Below are 17,726 nucleotides of genomic sequence, written 5' to 3'. Positions count from 1 at the left end.
GGGCAGGAGCTGCGAGGAAACACTGCGCACAGCACCCAGGGCTAGGGGATCTGAGCACAACTGCCGAGAAAGCAATTAAAAATAACATTAGTGTTAATCAGCAGATTTAGCATTGGGTTTGGTCTCAGTGGGACTTCATGGTGTGGGGCTGAACCGTAGGCTTTTCTCTGTGATAGGTCTGTTTATTATAAATAAGGGAGCAGCAGAGATGTGCCTCCAGCCCCTTAAAAAGTAGGTGGTTACTTTTCAAGGACTATTTCGCCAGAATTTCACACCACAGCTTCTGTTAAATAAAGGTTTGGAAAGGCAGATGACAACCTTCCAGCATGACAGCATTCTCAGCATCCTTCTCAGAGGAAGCACTGACCTGGATGTAGCATTAATTTGCAATGGTGTGAGAAAGAAAGGAAAGTAACATTGCTGTTGCATGGAAATTAGCTGCCTTTTACCTTACGGGATGAAAATGTACAGGGTCAGTGTCACTTAAGTTCATCCCACAGCAAAGACCTTTCAATGATCAATCTGATTCTTTCTGGAAAAAGAAAAATATTGTGGGTATTGTTGTGGAGCTGGTTTCTGGGAAAGAGCTGCTTCTTGGCATAGCTCGATTCCTGGAAGATTATCAGATTCAGTAACTTTAATTTTTTTGTTACAAGATTGACTCAGTTCCCAGCCAAGCAATGCAGAAGTGGATGTGATTTTAGATCCCACCAGCTATGACAATTCACTTTGTCAATAGTGAATTTATTTCCCCACTCTGCTGTCCAGAATACAACTCGCTGCACCGACCACACCCAAAATCTGCTTCCCAGCTTTCTGCCCCTCCCAAACCCCCACAGAGCTGCATTTCTCCTCCTGTCCCTCCTCGGTAGGCAGCACCCAAGGTGCCAGCCTGCAAAACCATGGGCAATTCCTGCCATCTCCATTTGCTTCCCTCCTGCTCCAGCTGTGAATACTTTGTCTTCTTTTCCATATACCTATACGTGGTGCACGTTGTGCTGCATATACAAGCTGTGGGTGCCTGGAGAGGTGGAAAAAACACATGAAGAGGGTCTTCATGTGTCTTGAGTCCCTGCAGTGCTGCTTAGAAGTCACCAGTGTCCCCATGAGTGTATAGCTGGGAGGTAAGCCAAGAGCTCCAGAGTCCAGATTGCCACAGTAACCCTTGCTCTGCCACCTTTGGCTTTTACACCAGGGAAAAACCTTGTGCTCTGTAAACATCCAGCTCCATGCACATGTCTGACACTGATAAGATTCGTAGTGGGGCTGTTTATTGCCAAGAATCAATGAAGAGCCCTGAAGGACCATCTTCTTGCTTCTGAATCTTCCCACAACTTCCAGCTTCTCTTCCACACAGACAAAAAAACCCCAATAAAGGTAAGTCTGGGGGAGAATTTTGAATCCAGAGCATCTCTCCTTTTCCCCAATTGCACTCCTGATTCAGCGATGAGGTGGAGGGAATACATTGTCATCACAAATGTATTATTTCTGTGATGCATGTTAGTGAATTGTAATGAATATGTGTTTCCTGAAGGCGCGGTTGTTTTTTTCCTTTGCTGTCGCCGTACTCTGTTTCTTAATCTTCATAGAGATAAAAAGTTTTCCTCCCACGTACCTCCAGGGGAAAAAAAATAAATCTGAGTAATGGGAATGACAGAACTTGTGTAATTGTTCCCACTTTGCATGTTTCCAGGCTGATTGCCTGAATTAGGGCTGATCGAAATTCCCACTGAAGTCAGTGAGAGCTTTTTCCCTGAAACAACAGCTTTGTTTTGGAGGAGTTTTCTGGAGAAGCAGGCTCTAAGCCAGGCGAGGGCAAGTAGCTTTGCTCCTTGGCTTCGGTAGAATAAGAACAATTTAACCCTGCTGAGGATGGGGCTTGGTAAAGTTCGTTGAAAGAATAACTGCCCATAAATGGTGACTGCTGCTGCATTTAAGCACATGTGCAAATACTGCTTTTCAAAGCTAATATATATATATAAGTATATATTGTCCAGTAATATAAATTAGACCACTGTATGGAGAAAAGATGAACTATAAAGCCAAAATATTTTCAATTTAGGAAAATTAGGGCATATTAACCTTTGAGATGTTCTTTCCCTCGCTTTATATCCCAGTTGCAGAAATATTGGAAGTGTTTAATCAGTACCTCCGTGCTGTCCCAAATATGATTTTGTTTTTCCCCACTGTATTCATACACAAATATAACTCTGCTTTAGTCAGTGCACCTGTTGATAGCTGGGAATATTTTCCTCCTAAAATGCATATGATACAAGTGTTTGAATACCCAGGCATTTGTTTACCTGAGAATGATAGAGACTGTTGACTTGTGAATCCTCTTTGTGCAGGCAGATCATAGCTAAATGGGTGGAATTACATGTGCCCAGGCCACAGGGTATTTTATGTACTTGTTTAGCACGTGTACAGAATTTTGGCAGATGATCAGTTAGTTAATTTTAATGGAATGTCTTATGTTCCTTTTTAGACTAGACCAGCATAACATCTTTATTTTCAAAGGAGGCCTTTCTGTCCCCACACAGGAAAATGCATTGCCCTGCAATTACCAAGCACCTACCAGTAATGGTAAAAATGTGATGAAATTAAAAGGAATTGTAAACTAGTCTTTAGCAACTGAGTATTTCCTCATAGACCATCTGCTTTTTTTGCGGGCTGTGTCGTGGATGCCCGTTTGCCTGGCTGCCCCTCTGTGCTTCAGCCCCACAGTTTTTCCAAATTTTCCCATTTGGAAAAAGTCCAAAGTGGGCTTTTGACAGCGTGACCAACAGCTCTCGTTAGAAAGTGTAAAATGAAACTATCTCGGGGTCCAGCCAGCAATGCCAGTGCTCCATTCCATATTACGCGGCCGTATTCCCTTTGGTGTAGCATGGTGCCAACTATTAACTGGTTAATCATTGCAGCATTTATCTGCACAAAATGCCATAAAAACAGAATACATCCAATTTCTAGATATGACATTGAGTTGAAGAGAGAAAGATAAATGTCCTGGGTCTCCAAAGGTGCTCTGGGTGAATATTCCATACTGGTTTGGGAAGCACTAGAACGTTCCTGCAGCAGTGTGTGCAGTGGTCAGATGCAGAGAGAGGGATGGAGGACATGCCCTTCTTCCAAAGTTAAGCTGCAAAAGTTTAAACCTGCAGTGCTGGGTGCCCGAGCTCGCTGGGGGGCTGCTGAGAGGCAATCCCTGCCTCCCTGAAGATTTTGGGAGGCAGCCGGAGCCCCGTGCCCTGCAGTGGGCGGTGGGACAGACCCGCTTTGCCAAGCGCTGCAGGAAGCACTGGGGCTGTGTGTCATACCACAGTGGTTTGAACTTTCAGGAAGGGGAAAAACACCATTTGCTGACATTCATGGTGGGGACACATCAAGCAGCCACCTCCTGCTCACCAGGGGCTTGTCCTGACCTGGGACAGCTGCTGGGGGGCAGCTTCAGCTGTAGATACCCTGGGCCAGGGAGGAGCTGCTAGGGCCCCAGGGAGGAGAGTTGGTTTCTGATCCTGTTCCTGCTGAGCTGAAATTCTTGTTTGAAACCACTTACATGTGACCCCACTGGGTTATGTGTTATTTCCGGTCTCCTAAGAGGCATTTTGGGCAATGCTTTTGAGAATGGGGGAGGGGGAAGAGTCAGACGCAGAAGAAAGGAATGCACTGCAGCTGTGTCTTGCAGACGTGCATCACTCCGAACACTCGGCATGGAAGGGGCTGAGGTCTGCCAGCCCTTTGCATGAGCTCCCTTCCCTTCCTGGGGCAGGAGGACCCCCACTCATTGACCTCCTGGTACTGCCTTATCAGCATATCCAAGTGCTGCATGAGAAAGTATGTCTGAGTGTGGAAGAGCAAATTTTGGTTTATTTTACTTACAGGCTCAATACCAGCACACCTGTGGGCCCAGAGGGGACTGGTGCTAACTGCTGATCAGCCTGTCCTGGACCAGACCCTTGAGAAGGAAAAAACACAGTCTGTGGCTATGGGGATTGTGGATGTACCAGGTGGGCAACAGGAAATGTATGTGAGCCCAGGTAGGACAGCATCTCCCATGAAGGAGCTAGTGGGGACGGGTCAAAGCAGGCCAAACAGCTCCTATGAAAGTCTGAGTTACTCAAAACTTTGATAAATAATGTACTGGCTGCAGCAGCCCTGGGCAAGGCGGGCAGCCGGGTACAGAAAGCTGTTAACCAGGCTGCTGCCTTCTCCTCCAGCCCTTGCTCCAGCTACCAGGACAAGCAGCGTTCATGCACTCTCACCATCTCACTTGCATCTTCTGCATACTTTTCTTCAGTGCTCTCCACCACTCATCTCCAGATGCCAGAAAAGCTGCTGCTAGCAGGCTTGGAGCCTCCCCAGCCGCTTGCAGACCCAGCTTCCAGCATGTTCAGAGGAACCAGCATGACTCTCTGCTTTCCAGTCTGCAGGGTTTTCTCCTCAACATTTTCATAGTTTGACAACACTGCTGGCATCTCCAGGAGAGGTGGCCCGTGATACGGAGACAGTAACAGGATGCTGAGGGTGTGATTATTGCTTGTGAAACGGAGAACATCTCTGCTTCCTAAAATGCACCATGGAGCTTTGTGCTGGGGTGGCAGAAGGAGCTATAGGATGTCCCTGCAGTATTGTGACCACCCTTCGACAAGGAGCCCATCTGAATGCATCCCACAGCAGCTGTCACAATTCATGGGAAAATAACAGCCAGATGTATGGGCACGTTTTTCGTCAAAGCAGTTGCTTGAAATGTTTTTTTTTTTTGCTTCAAACTGTCTGTGAGATAAAGCCATTCATGTAGAAAAGCCAATTCTTCCCTTTGTAATGGAATTTAACTGAATTACCACCACTTACGTGGTAGAGATTTATGCTGCAAGCCTCAGGACTGGAAGGACCTACAGACCAAAGTGGTCTCTTTGGTCTGCATTAACACCTTTGGTGTTGGCTTGTGTGTAAAACCTGACATTGGCAGGGTAAAGATAAGCAGAGGAGATAATTTTTGACAACAGCCCTCAGAAAGATGCCTCAGACAGTGGAAATGCTAAAATTGAGATGGGGTCTCTTCCTTATTGAGAAGAAGCCCAGTGATGTCCAGCACAGCTATTCCCATCTCCAATCCCATGGGCAAAAGTCACCGCTGTAGTCTTGGGCTGATCCACTGGCCAAGGATGCCACCAAAACTGCATGTGATGGATGCTGTGGATACAAATCAGAAAGATACATAGCCACAGCTATTTGATATCTATAATTACATAAGGAAGGCAATGAATATAAAGTATGAGTTGTGCCATTATGAGGCTGTGGATATTATTTACCACTTCTGTATTAGAGCAGCGTAGGTCTATTAAATTCCCTTTGCAAATAAAAGCTAGAGCAAGCCACTCTGCTTGAGGTGTGCAGGGTTTCCTTTTCCAAAGACTCAAGAGCTCAACAAGGATGGAAGAATCTCATCTTGTGTAAGAATTTAAGATTTTTATACTAATCCCATTTAAAAGACATAAATTGTTTTATTACTTTAAGTCTCTCTTCCATCCTCTCCACCAAAACCAGACAGGTAAGTAGAATACCATATAGTTTGTATATTAAGCATCTAGGTAATATATTAATAATTAATATGATACCGTATATCTTGCTTTCTTATACAGCCAATCACAGAGGTCATTATAGACGGAGCTGTTTAACAGTGAGCAGACACTCGATTATTACCCCAAACAGGGCACTCTCTGCTTTTGTTTTCTCAAGCAAATACTGCAGCATATAATGCTCTTTTATAGCAGGGAGTGAGGGATATTTGATGCAGCCTCTCAGGAGAGTTAGGATAAGAAGAGGATTTTGGTAATAAATGAAATGCTGTAGGCAGTTTAAATTAGTAAATAAATAAAAGCGAGTGCAATTATATTGAGGTCCTTCTGGAAAAAGCTCAACCAGCCTCAGCTCCTGCCAAGGCTGGGAAACTGCATTACAGTGTCCAGGTGGTGAATAATATTCTTTCCACAGACATTCCTGTTTGCACCTTCACCCTGTGGTCACGCTCCCCACAACCCAGCCAGCCTAGGGTGGGCTTTGCCCTTTGCTGCTTTTGGATTGCATCTGGGCAGGGGTGTGTGGCACGTTGTGACTGTGATTGCAGTTTATTGCCCCATCGAGCCTGAAATTGCCCCCAAAGATGTGCCACACCCCTGAAATGCAAACAAATTCTGGCAAGGCATCTGGGTCAAGATCAGCCTTCTCTTACCTCTAGCTCTTACTAAATCAGCTTCTGTCTGGGATGGCCTTGGGCATGCTTGGGGAAGATGAGAACTCTGGGCTTTAATCACTTGAAGAGCAAAATATGCAGTGTGGGAAGAAAAAAGGAGAGTGATGCAGGAATGACAGTTTGGGATAGGGAGTTGGGATAAGAATTTGAAAGGTGCAGGAAGAAAATGCTCAATATCAGAGCTACGTTATAGAGAGATGAGTTCAGAAAAGCTGAGTACCAAAGTACCAAGAGAATGGGGGTTTGCTCCTACTTGGTTAGAAGACACTTGTGGCTTAACAGGACCCCAAAATTAGCTGGAATCCATCCCTAACAACTGCACACTTCACCTGAGGGTGCTCAGCAAGTGTCCGCTTTTGGCACCATGTGTGGTCCTAGACAAGTGTGGGTGAGGAGCACGGCCAGGTCTGCTCACTCATCACACAGAGGTGGGTCCAGGGACTTTCTGGTATGGTTCTCACCGGGAACACAGGTCTGCCTGCTCAACTTTTGGTTTCTCTTTGTCAAAATGACAGGAGGATCCACCCAGGAATATGAACTTTCTGTTTGTACCAAACTGGATCTGCCCAGAGGAACCCGACCAGGGCAGGTAATACATTCCCTTCAGACTCTCTTGGCTTGGGCACCGATTCTCACTTGCAGAGTCAAACACCAGCCACTGATGGGATGATAAAGAGCCAAATTTTGATACGGGAGTGGAGCTGTGCAATGGGTTACCACAGACATCTCTGTCGAGTCTGATTTATTATCTTTGTTAATTATCCCAATAAATCAGTGTTTGAATGAAACTTGCTGTTGACACTAAATGTGAAGGCCTGAAACTACTCTTAGGGAACAAATGGGGAAAAAAATCCAGCCATATATATGAGAGCATTAATAAGACTTAATTTGGCAAAATGCAAGCAAAATTTGCAGATAAAGAAGGAGCATGAAACACACTGAAGGGATGGAGCTCCCAGTGTGTTAGCACTCCATGGTCATCACTTTGCCAATAGCATCTTTGCCACCACAGCAGCATCAGGTGCTACTTGTGCGCAAAGACCAAAAAAATATACTGCTGTCTCTGTGCTTTCTTACATTCTGTGGATTTTACTGTAATAAAAAATGCATGTGAATCATAGAGAGCAAATTAAGCAAAGGCAGTGCTGAAAGTTTTGTGCTTGCTGACTGGGGCAGGGGGGTTGCACATGCAAATTACTGAGCCAAAATCTTGCTGCTTTCAGAAATGGTGCAGAAATCTTCCCAGATTGAATGCATGCAAGATTTCTTCCCCATGTTTTCAAATAGTTACCTAATACCTGTGGAAAAAAAAAAAAATATATTAGCTAAGTGCATTGAGCTAGCTATTGAAACAAAATATACCCTTTTGTCAGAACCCAAGGTAGCCCCTGCTGAAAGCATGAAATAAGTGAAAATGCAGGGTAGTCTCTGCTCTACTAACAAGCAGTTGTTGCATGTGTGTTGAGTCAGTGCTGTTTGCTTTATTTGCTCAGTACAGCTCTTACGCTCCACCCTTCTGGGTTTGTCTGTTTTTTTTTTCCCAGCTTTTGCAATCTGACAGAGGCGGGTGAAAGCGGGTTGAGGGAACTAAGACATTGCCCTGAAGAGAAGCTGGAGAACAGCCCTGGAGCTCTGTCTGCACTAGGTAAAGGACAGCCCATCACGCCTCTTGCTTTAACCAAAAAACGTCCCCCCAAACCCTGGAGATACACTGGTGGTTGAACTGATTTTCCAGGTAAGCCTTGTTTTTTTTAAAAAAAAAAAAAAACAACTGCATCTTGGTAGGTGAGTGTTCCTAACCAGGAAGTTAAATCTGTTTGAAGCCAAAACACAATGGAGCGTGGTGTAGTGGCAGAGCAGGGACATTCAGCCGCTGGCAGAGGCCACCGGTGGAATAGTTATGCTGGGCTTTTTATGCATTTATCAGCCTCAAGCAGATCGGGCATTTGTGCCATCTGACTTATTTCAGATACCACTGTTAAAAGAGTCTCCTGAACACCCACAAGAGATGGAAAGACAGAAAACCCCACACTAACGTTTTTCCCTTTAAGTAGAAGTTACTATATGTGTTTAGCCTGCAGTGGCAAAGTGAAAGAAAGGGGAAAAAAACTCCAGTCACTGGTGATGCTGGTTTAAAGTTCCCACAGCAAGAGCCAAGTTTCTGCCAAGTCTTCAAAAATGAAAAAGAGTTGTAGTTCTGGGGCTTTGGGAACAAGCCAAAAGCTGATCAGAGAATCACCACAATTATAACCTGATGCTCTTAATCTGATGTGGGATTATTCAGACCTGCCCGCTGGATGTTGGAGATGTGGTGGTGGCCATGAGGCAATAGTTACAGAGTTCTGTAACACTTCTATCCTAAAGGTTCGGAAATGTGGGTTAACCAAAGCAGGGACACTCTCTGCCTCTGCCAGGATGTTACGCCAAATGGAAATTTTGCATTTTCATTGCTTTGTTGGTATACTGAAAGCACCTTTCAAAAATTCCCATACAACTTGCCGTGTGCCATTTTTGTCAGGTTGGGCTTTTTCTTATGATTTTTTCCTTAAGAATTGTACAGCGGAATTTGAGAACATTTTGGGACCTCTCATGTCAGTAATCTGAGCAACATCACTCTGTACTCAGAGATGTCAGAAATTCGGTGGTGCCTGGGGAGAAATAACAAAAGTATTTGGCTACATCAGAATCCCTTTCTGTTTTCCTTACCATCAAGGGCTGGGAGGTCTCAAGCTGCTTTTTTCTGTCCTAAAAAAACCCCTTCTGCACTGCAGGTCATGTCTGCTACCACCAGCATGGAGAGCAAGAGCAGGCGAGACTGGCTTGTGCCGGGCTGCCTAAATAACAAATACCATAGCAGATATATTTCAGATTAAGTTGCAGATGAGGCTCTGGATTGCTCTGCAAGAGAGGAAGAGTTTGCTTTCTGCTCCTGCTTCGCTGAGTCAAACCACAAGTAAAGCAGTTCAGATCTGGAGAGTCTCAGTTCCTGTAATTTCTAGCAGGGAAACAGTGCTTCTACTGTTTTCGTTCCTTCCTACAGAGATTTGTAGCTTTGCTGGGCAGGAACTCTCTGCTGAAATGTGCTTAGCACAGCTGGAGCCTCTCGTCACAGCTGTAAAAGAAACAATTAAAAATAACATTTGTGCTCATCAGCAGTGTCCCATTGGCTTCCCTCAGCGCTAATAGTCACGCTCAGCTGCCTTTAATAGGGCTATTAGTCAAATCCCACTCCTCTTCTGAGCAGGCTGCCCATACTGATGAGCACCCTGTTACAAGGGATGGGGAAGATCTGTCTGTTGCATCTGACAAAATCTATTATTTTTTATTCCACCCTTCTCTCAGAGGCAGCATGGACATCAAGGAGTATTTCACCAGGATTTCTTACCAGGGCTCCTATGATAAACCGGACTTGGCTACCTTGACAGATATATTCCAGCATCACATCCGAGCGGTCCCTTTTGAAAACCTCAGCATCCACTGTGGGGAGGGCATTGAGCTGGGCCTGGAAGTGACTTACAACAAGATAGTGAGGAAGAAACGTGGGGGCTGGTGTATGGAAAACAACTACATTTTGTCCTGGGTCTTGAAAACCCTTGGCTATGATGTCACCCTTCTGGGAGCAAGAGTTTATGTCCCCGAGTACGGTGCATATGCAGATGAAATGGACCATTTGCTGCTAAAAGTGGTGCTTGACGACAAACCGTACATTGTGGATGGTGGGTTTGGGATGGTCTACCAAATGTGGGAGCCCATGGAGCTGATTTCGGGGAAAGACCAGCTGCAGACTCCTGGGGTCTTTCGCTTCCTGGAGGAGAGCGGGGTCTGGTACCTGGAGAAGGTGAAAAGGAAGCAGTGGGTTGTCAACCATAGTGACTCCACTTCCCATAACGAGGAAAAAGAAGTTTGCCGTCAGATTTATCTCTTTACCCTTCAGCCAAGAGACATAGAAGAATTCAGAGCCTGCAACATCCACCTGCAGACTGCGCCGAACTCCCTGTTTGTGACAAAGTCTTTCTGCAGCCTGCAGACCCCTGACGGCGTCCGGGCTCTGGTGGGGTGGAAACTCACTGAGATGAAGTACAATTATAAGGATAATATGGATCTGGTGGAAATGAGGAACCTTGCAGATGAAGAAATAGAGAACACACTGAAAGAGAAATTCAATATAACACTAGACAAGAAATTAGTACCTGTCAATAGAAGCAGGTTGTGTATGTTTTAATTTACTGCCTGAATTATAATTCAATCCAGTGGCATTACTTGCAATCCTTCCCCCTGTTTCTGACAAGCATCTAAAGGTTTTCTCTTTCTATCTATACTGGTGTAAGGCAGAACATATTAGCATGAAGCTGGAAAAGAAATTGATTTTCACAACTGCTCCTGCATCTCTTTTTGGTTTGGGTACAAATAATTTCTTCCTAGCTCAATCAAACCACTCTCCTTCTGTTTGTGCTTAGCTGGAAGCAGACTCTGCCCATTCCCTACTCCTTTCATCTCTTAAAAGCTTTTCCAAATGCACCTGGAGTAGCAGAGCTGAGTGATGGACCTGTATGGCTCTTCATTACTTTGTGCTGCCATCTGGGGAAAAAATCATACCCACCTCTTAAATGAATACCATATTATTTTTGAATTTAATAGAAAAACAAAGCCATCCAGTGCCAAGTTTGCTCCAGTTAGGCCATAAGCCTGTGCTTTTTGCTCTTGTGTTCACAACACCCTCTCACACTACAGTCAGACAGTCCCACACCTGTGTTGCGCTGTGTGAATACTTACAGACTGGCTATTTATGGCCTAAAACTGATGATGAAGAATAGTAACAGACAATTCTGTCTTGTTTCAGACTGGGCACAATTCCTGTTCTCTGACATAACCAAACAGCAGTATTTCTTCAAACTGAAAGCATCTCCCCTGCACTTTGTTTGCTGCCACCCAGCAGCTCACAGCTGGGAATACATCGTCCTCTCGCAAAACTCTGCTGCAAGTGTTATCGCACATTAATTATTGTGGCTGAACTCAAACACATGTGCAGAATTATTCTTCTGAAATGTATCTGTTCTACTGGGGCTGTGTTTGAAGTGATACTAATTATATTGATACAAGGAGAAATGACGAATCTTAATCAGATACCTAAAGGCTAAGATTTTTAGTATGATAAATTACTCAAATGTAATCACTTCGCCCTTTGAGATGATGCTTGATGTTCCTTTATGTACAAATTATGGAAACATTACAACTATGCACTTATAATTAAGTAAATTATAGAAGTGAATTACAATTAAAAAAAATCAAGAATCATGAAGTAGAAACATTCAGCTGTTTTTTTCCCTAAATTACAACATGTATCCCCAAAGTAAGATATATTATTAATCACTGCAGTTGTCCTGATTATTTGTATATGCTAATATTTTGCAGCTAGGGCTTTTAAAAATACAGTAAATCACTGACCCTTTTTTATTCGTTATGCAATATGTGCAGCTTTCTATAACAGGCTCTTTATAGTTAATAAAAGCTATTCCACATGTTTTCAATGTAGTTCATAGAGACAGGGTGAGTTTCCTAAATCCCTGTCTTCCCAAACACATCCGTATGTGCTTGGCTACTTGTGTGCAACAGTCGTTGTAGCCCATGATGCTGCCCCCATCCTATGGGGAAATGAAGTGTTAACGATTGATTGGATAGTTGACTGCAGAAGAAAAAGGGGTTTCTTATAGTGTGTACCAGCTGCTTGCAACAGAGATGTTCAGGAGAAACAGTCCCAGGATCTGGCTTGTTGGCAAGGTGTATCCTTTGCTCCCCACATTAATGGAACAGATGAAGGAGGTAAACTCTGTGTGTTGAGATGGAGGTGAAAGCCCAGCCAGGTCTCAGCAAGGTGTGGGGCAGGAGAAGGTCCGCGGCAGAGTCAAGAAACTTTGTCGTTTCTGGGAACAGACATGGGAAACACCTGGAAAGGGCTGTGCCTGTTCCTCTCCCCATGCTTGGGTGTTTCTTTTGCTTTGGGCTGTTTCATAGGTGTAGGGTGTTATGTTCATTGCTGCAGAGGTTCTGCATCTGAAGGGCAAACAACAATAGGAAAAACCTCTTTTCTTTTAGCTGACTCATCTCCTCCACTGTTCTGGCTGGTTCTTGGCACAGCTCAGTGCTCCTGGACCTCCCGCTCATGCACCCATGGAAGCAGATTTTGTTGCTGGGTAATCACATGAAGCTCTGTTGGAAGAGGAGAAATTAAAAAAAAAAGGCTCTTAATCTCAGATTGCACTAGTTTGCTTTTTCCTTATCAGTAATTTTGGAGGCAAAGCCTAAAAGGCACAGCAGGCTCAGGCAGCGCAGCACTCTGTAGAAGCAGCATCCTTGCTGCCAAAGGAGAAGGCTTCTCTTTGAACCCTTGGGGATTTAGACAACTAATTGGCTTTGCAAATCTGACCTTGCTGCTTTGAAGGTCTGGTATGGGCCTCAAAGAGCAGCTCAGTACAGTGAGATTGCCATCCCTCACCAATAAATCAGTGGCTTCTTGGGTGGGATTACTATATTGTAAGTCACTTCCTACAGAGATCCTGGCCAAGAGGGTCAACAATGTAAAATCTGTACCAAAATTTTCTCTGTTGCTTTGCTCCTTCAGCGTGGGTGTACCCACCCAGGTATCCCAGATGTGGAAGCACCTGGGTGACCTGCAGGACTGAGGACAGGGTTATAACTGCTTGCACAAGTTACTTGCTATAACCATAGTGTATTTCACTTTTGCACTCCTGTAGGGCTTCAGTTCTCAATCAGTAACATGGGAGATATCTACTCAATATTGTGAACAATTTGAGGACTGGATCATGTTCTGGCTCTTCGTACAGCATCTGACACAATGAATTGCATGACAGGGCTTTCTACACACATACCAATACAAATAAACCATCAGAATATAAATTATTATAAAAGAAGAAACCCTCTCCCCTCTTTTCCTGTTCTGCTGGAGGGTAACGCTGTCCCTGGCAGGCAGAAAAGGCAGCCTGGCCCTTTAAGAGCAGCAGTTCCTGGTGCAACAACTCCTGGGAACTTCGGAGCAAAGCAGAAAAGAAGGTCCGAACCTTGCTGTGGGAGAGGTAAGCGCTGGGTGTCTGAGCTTTCACTTCATCTCGCAGCTGTGCGTTGTCCCCTATGGCAAAGACCACCCTTGTGGGGCTGTGTGCTGTGTGCTTAGCACTGGAGTCACGTTAGCAAAGTATAAACTACAGCAGCCCCGCGGCTGTGCGTGTGTTGCATTGCACTGCAAGGACATTGTACGAGTCCAAAGACCAAGTGCTCTCGAAGCTTAAAATAACCCCTTTTTGCTGAGCTAGAGTTTGTAAAAACCCAGCTACTGCCTCGCAGTGTAGCTTAAAATCAATTGGTATGGCATGTGCAACAGGATCCAGCCTTGGAAGCCTCTAATGAATTTTAGCAAAGAACTGTTCTTAATACTCAGCCTAATTATGACAGGACACAGCTCTCCCCAGGGACGCTGGCGGACAGGCAGAACTAATGTCTGGGTCTCGCTGCCCACCAAGCTGCTCCTGCGAGTGTGCACGAATACCGAACAAAGCTCAGCTGCTGACACAGCAGAATTAAACAAGGATGAGATCGGGACTGAGACTTAAGATACTTGGCAAGCCGGCTTTGGAATGTGACCTGTCCCCTGGGCGAGGACTCGCCACCGCAACCCCGTCACTGACACGGTGGGAACGGTCGTGATGAGATGAAAAGCTGCCTGTGGGAAGCAAGAGGGTAAACGCTGGTTTACGTGACCGCTGCCTGTCTGCGTTCCCCAACACCCGTGATTTTGTACTGCAGCTTTACTATACCTAACCCTCTTTAAGTATTCAGTGAGGTCAGAGCCCATTTTGTCAGCCACCACGAGGCTGTCTCTGCTGTAGAAATTTTAAATTGATGAGGCCACACAATAGCCAGCTGGGGAAACTGAGGCACGGGCTGTGAATTTCCAAAAATATGTTTTCCCAAGGCCTCATTGCCAGCACCCTATGGCTGCTGTAAAGGCAGCTGTCGATGGGGAGGTTGCTCATGGCTGGAAGGGGGTCACTGCTCATACACTGCACTTTTGCCGGGGCAGCGGGGGCACCCAGACCCAGCAGACACGTTATAGGGAGGCCACCAGGTCTTTTGCTGCTGGCCCAGTGTAGAGACTGATCAGTTTTTGCTCGAATGTCAAGTAGATCAGACCCACCAGGCTAACAGAGTCTGTTGGGCACCTCGTGGCCACAGTGGTTCAGATGGACAGCATCACAGAAAAGGTGTTTCTATCTGGCTACACAAAATGGCTAAAAGCGGGAACAGAAAGAAAAATGAAGCAGAGTATCACAGGAGGAGCTTACCAGTGTACACGTGTGCTGTCTGTTGGGGAGGGAATGGCTTTCTACAACCAGCGTTTCCAAGGAGATCCTGCCAGAGATGAGCGCCCTTGTCCTAAAAAAGGGACAGAAAACACCCATATAATGCAGTATGAAAGACAAATTACTTTTTTTTTTTTCGTGTAGCCTCTTTGGGTCCTTTTGAAGTGTAATGTCTATTTCTTATTTCCTTATTGGGTTAGTCCTCTATTTTCCTGCATTTTCCTATGGTTTTGCATCAGCCGGTCTGAAACCTTTAACCACTGCAGATCAGGAGCAATGCAAGTACGTCGAATGAGTTCTGCTGACATCAAAATTGCAGCTAAAGCCTAGAGATTAGGTCATCTGATGTTCTCACCTGTTGGGTCGGGGTATTTCTACTGACATATTTGAGATGGGATTTTCAGAAGGTCCCAGCACTCGCTTGAGCGCTGGCATGGACATCAGGTCAAACTGCTGGTCGCTCCTGGGGAGCAGCTGGACCAAAACTGAGAATAGTTGCTGGAAGATCATCTCTCCCTTCTCATCTACATCAGGTGATCTTTTGGAAAATCCTCCCAGGGAACATGCAACTGATTTCAAGGAGCAAGAAATCCTCAGAGCTTTTGAAAATTAATACAGTCCTTAGCAGATTGTGAATTGTTCCAGAAAACCAATATCCTTGTGTGGAAAAAAAGCCAAATCTAAATTAAAGGTGAAAGAAACCCTTGCAAATGCCACATGATTCAGTGGATTAGAAGTATTGTAGGGAACCTTTTGCATCTTGGCCACACAGCCAGCACCAGTGACAGTCTCTTTCTGATAATGAAAGGAAAGAGGATTAGAGACATGAAGATACAAAATCTATCTGATAATTTGAGCTGAAACTAAGGCTTGGTTTGGTTTGTAAAAGAAACCAAAAGCTGATGAATACAAGTTGAACGTATTATTAGTAATTATCAATTCCTCTTAGGTTAGAAAAATTAAGTTCCTTCTTTTCAACACCCAGAGTCAAAGCTGTGTCTGAACTCCCCAGGCAAACGAAAGAGATTAAGAAAACAACAGTTTACTTCACATGGAAGCCTGTCTAACACAGTGACACGCTGAGATGTTAATCCCACTTAGCTGAAGCCATGAATGTAAAAACCTTCCAGTTAAACTACCTGTTGGATAAATAAAGAATTGCTTACTTGTTACAGTAAAAGAAACAGTAAGAAATTGCCATGACTTCTATGCTGGTTTGGTCTAGCAGCTTTTCAGCAAACATGTTGTTTGTCAGCTTTATAAATTTTTTGTCACGTGGGACTGTCATCTATGGCCAGAGATTCTGTTGTGCCACATGCCGTGTCTTCCCATAGGAAAGACATCCAGCTGGCTTGAAGGACACATCCGAGAGAGAAAACATTACTGTCACCTGCTCCTATCCTCATCTCTTTTTAAGAAATACAGATGACCCAGGCAGGTCTAGCCTGTATTCATCTCCTATCAAGGGCACAGGTTTCTTTAAAATCCTCAATTAAGTGGCCTAGGCTACATTTACAAGCTGGTTAACCTGTGCTACAGAAATAGGAGTAAACCTCTTGAGAGCTGCACATCAGTAACTGGCTATTTTTCTGCTCACACAGGCAAAATGAACATTCGAGAGTATTTCGCAAGAATTTCTTACAACGAGTCCCATAAGGATGCAGACTTGCAAACCTTAACGCTCATCTTCCAGCACCACATCCGGGCAATTCCATTTGAAAACCTCAGCATGCATTGCGGGGAGACCATCAAACTCGATTTACAGTCTGTTTACAATAAGATTGTGAGAAAGAAACGTGGTGGGTGGTGCCTGGAAACCAACTACCTTTTATTTTGGGCCTTGCAAGAATTAGGGTATGATGTCTGTATTCTTGGAGGAAAGAGTTACGAACCAGCAGAGAAGACATACAAAGCTGGGATAAATCACATCCTCCTGAAGGTGGTGATCAAGGGAAATTCCTACATAGCAGATGCCGGGTTTGGTGGTCCTTACCAGGCATGGCAGCCGCTGATGTTGATTTCCGGGAAGGATCAACCCCAGATCCCCGGCATCTTCCGCTTCACGGAAGACAACGGCACCTGGTACTTCGAGAAAGTCAAAAGAAAGCATTATATTCCTGAGCCAAGCGTCCCTCTCACTGATACTCCAGAACTGGGGAATATCAGAAAAATATATACGTTCACTCTCGAGCCACGAGATATAAATGACTTTCAGGAGCTAAACACATACCTACAAGTGACTCCAGATAACTTACTTCAGAAGAAGTCAATCTGCACTCTGCAGACCTCTGAAGGGCTTTACGCCTTAGTTGGATGGACCTTCACTGAGACGAAGTATAAGTACACGGAAGATCTGGACCTGGTGCAGTTCACAACTCTTACAGATGAAGAGGTTGAGAAGACACTGAAAGACAAATTCAATATAGTGCTGGAGAACAAACTTGTACCAATAAATGTTCGCGGTTTGCCACCTAATATAGTGGATATGATCTAGTTCTAACTCTGTGCTAGATGGATCTTTAAATATCCAATATAAAAAGTTCTAAAATTAACATTAATAGCATTAATCAGATTCTGAAGTTGATCTAGTCAGATGAACACAAAGCTTGGTAAACTCAAGTACATTGCTAATCAACTGCATATACCGACTGCATATTTTTTCTTAGGCGTCTCCTTCTTTAGAAGCGGAGACATCTTACTCCCTCTAATTTGCTCATATGGAAATTGCTTTTTGACTCCATAACATTTTGTTCCACCTCTCTGGATCTCATTTTATTTCAGATATATTTTGTGGCAAAGGAGAACAAAACGATACAGAAGGAGAAGCTGTGTTACCTTTTTACACAAAAGACCTCTAACCTTTTTGGTATTATTTCCAATCTTTATCTTAGCAGAGCTTTACAAATTATTCACTTCCTTTAACAGTCTGAAATAGAAAGTTGAGCTGAATTTGGCTTTCAAAGACTTCATAAGAAAAAGAAAGGTTAAGACTTTCTCAAACCACTATTAGGTGCTGATTAGCACCTAATAAGTTAATAATAAGAAATAAGAAATAAGAAATAAGAAATAAGAAATAAGAAATAAGTTAAAAGATCTGAGTC

The 17,726-nt window shown here is 44.3% G+C and overlaps 2 protein-coding genes across 2 annotated transcripts; both read left to right on the top strand.

Moving 5' to 3' along the window:
- The first annotated feature begins 7,818 nt into the window (after nt 1-7,818).
- On the top strand, nt 7,819-11,556 carry LOC102086109 (arylamine N-acetyltransferase, pineal gland isozyme NAT-3). The gene is made up of 2 exons (XM_005504750.3): nt 7,819-7,985; nt 9,593-11,556. The coding sequence occupies exon 2, from the start codon at nt 9,600-9,602 to the stop codon at nt 10,470-10,472; it is 873 nt and encodes a 290-aa protein (XP_005504807.2). The 5' UTR covers nt 7,819-7,985; nt 9,593-9,599; the 3' UTR covers nt 10,473-11,556.
- Nucleotides 11,557-12,454: 898 nt separating this feature from the next.
- LOC106145649 (arylamine N-acetyltransferase, liver isozyme) lies at nt 12,455-17,710 on the top strand. Its single transcript, XM_013367791.3, has 2 exons — nt 12,455-13,341; nt 16,227-17,710. The coding sequence occupies exons 1-2, from the start codon at nt 13,104-13,106 to the stop codon at nt 17,117-17,119; spliced, it is 1,131 nt and encodes a 376-aa protein (XP_013223245.3). The 5' UTR covers nt 12,455-13,103; the 3' UTR covers nt 17,120-17,710.
- The last annotated feature ends 16 nt before the right edge of the window (nt 17,711-17,726 follow it).

Source organism: Columba livia, chromosome 13, assembly GCF_036013475.1.
Source record: "Columba livia isolate bColLiv1 breed racing homer chromosome 13, bColLiv1.pat.W.v2, whole genome shotgun sequence".
NCBI lineage: Eukaryota > Metazoa > Chordata > Aves > Columbiformes > Columbidae > Columba > Columba livia.
This window is presented reverse-complemented; position numbering and strand designations above follow the sequence as displayed.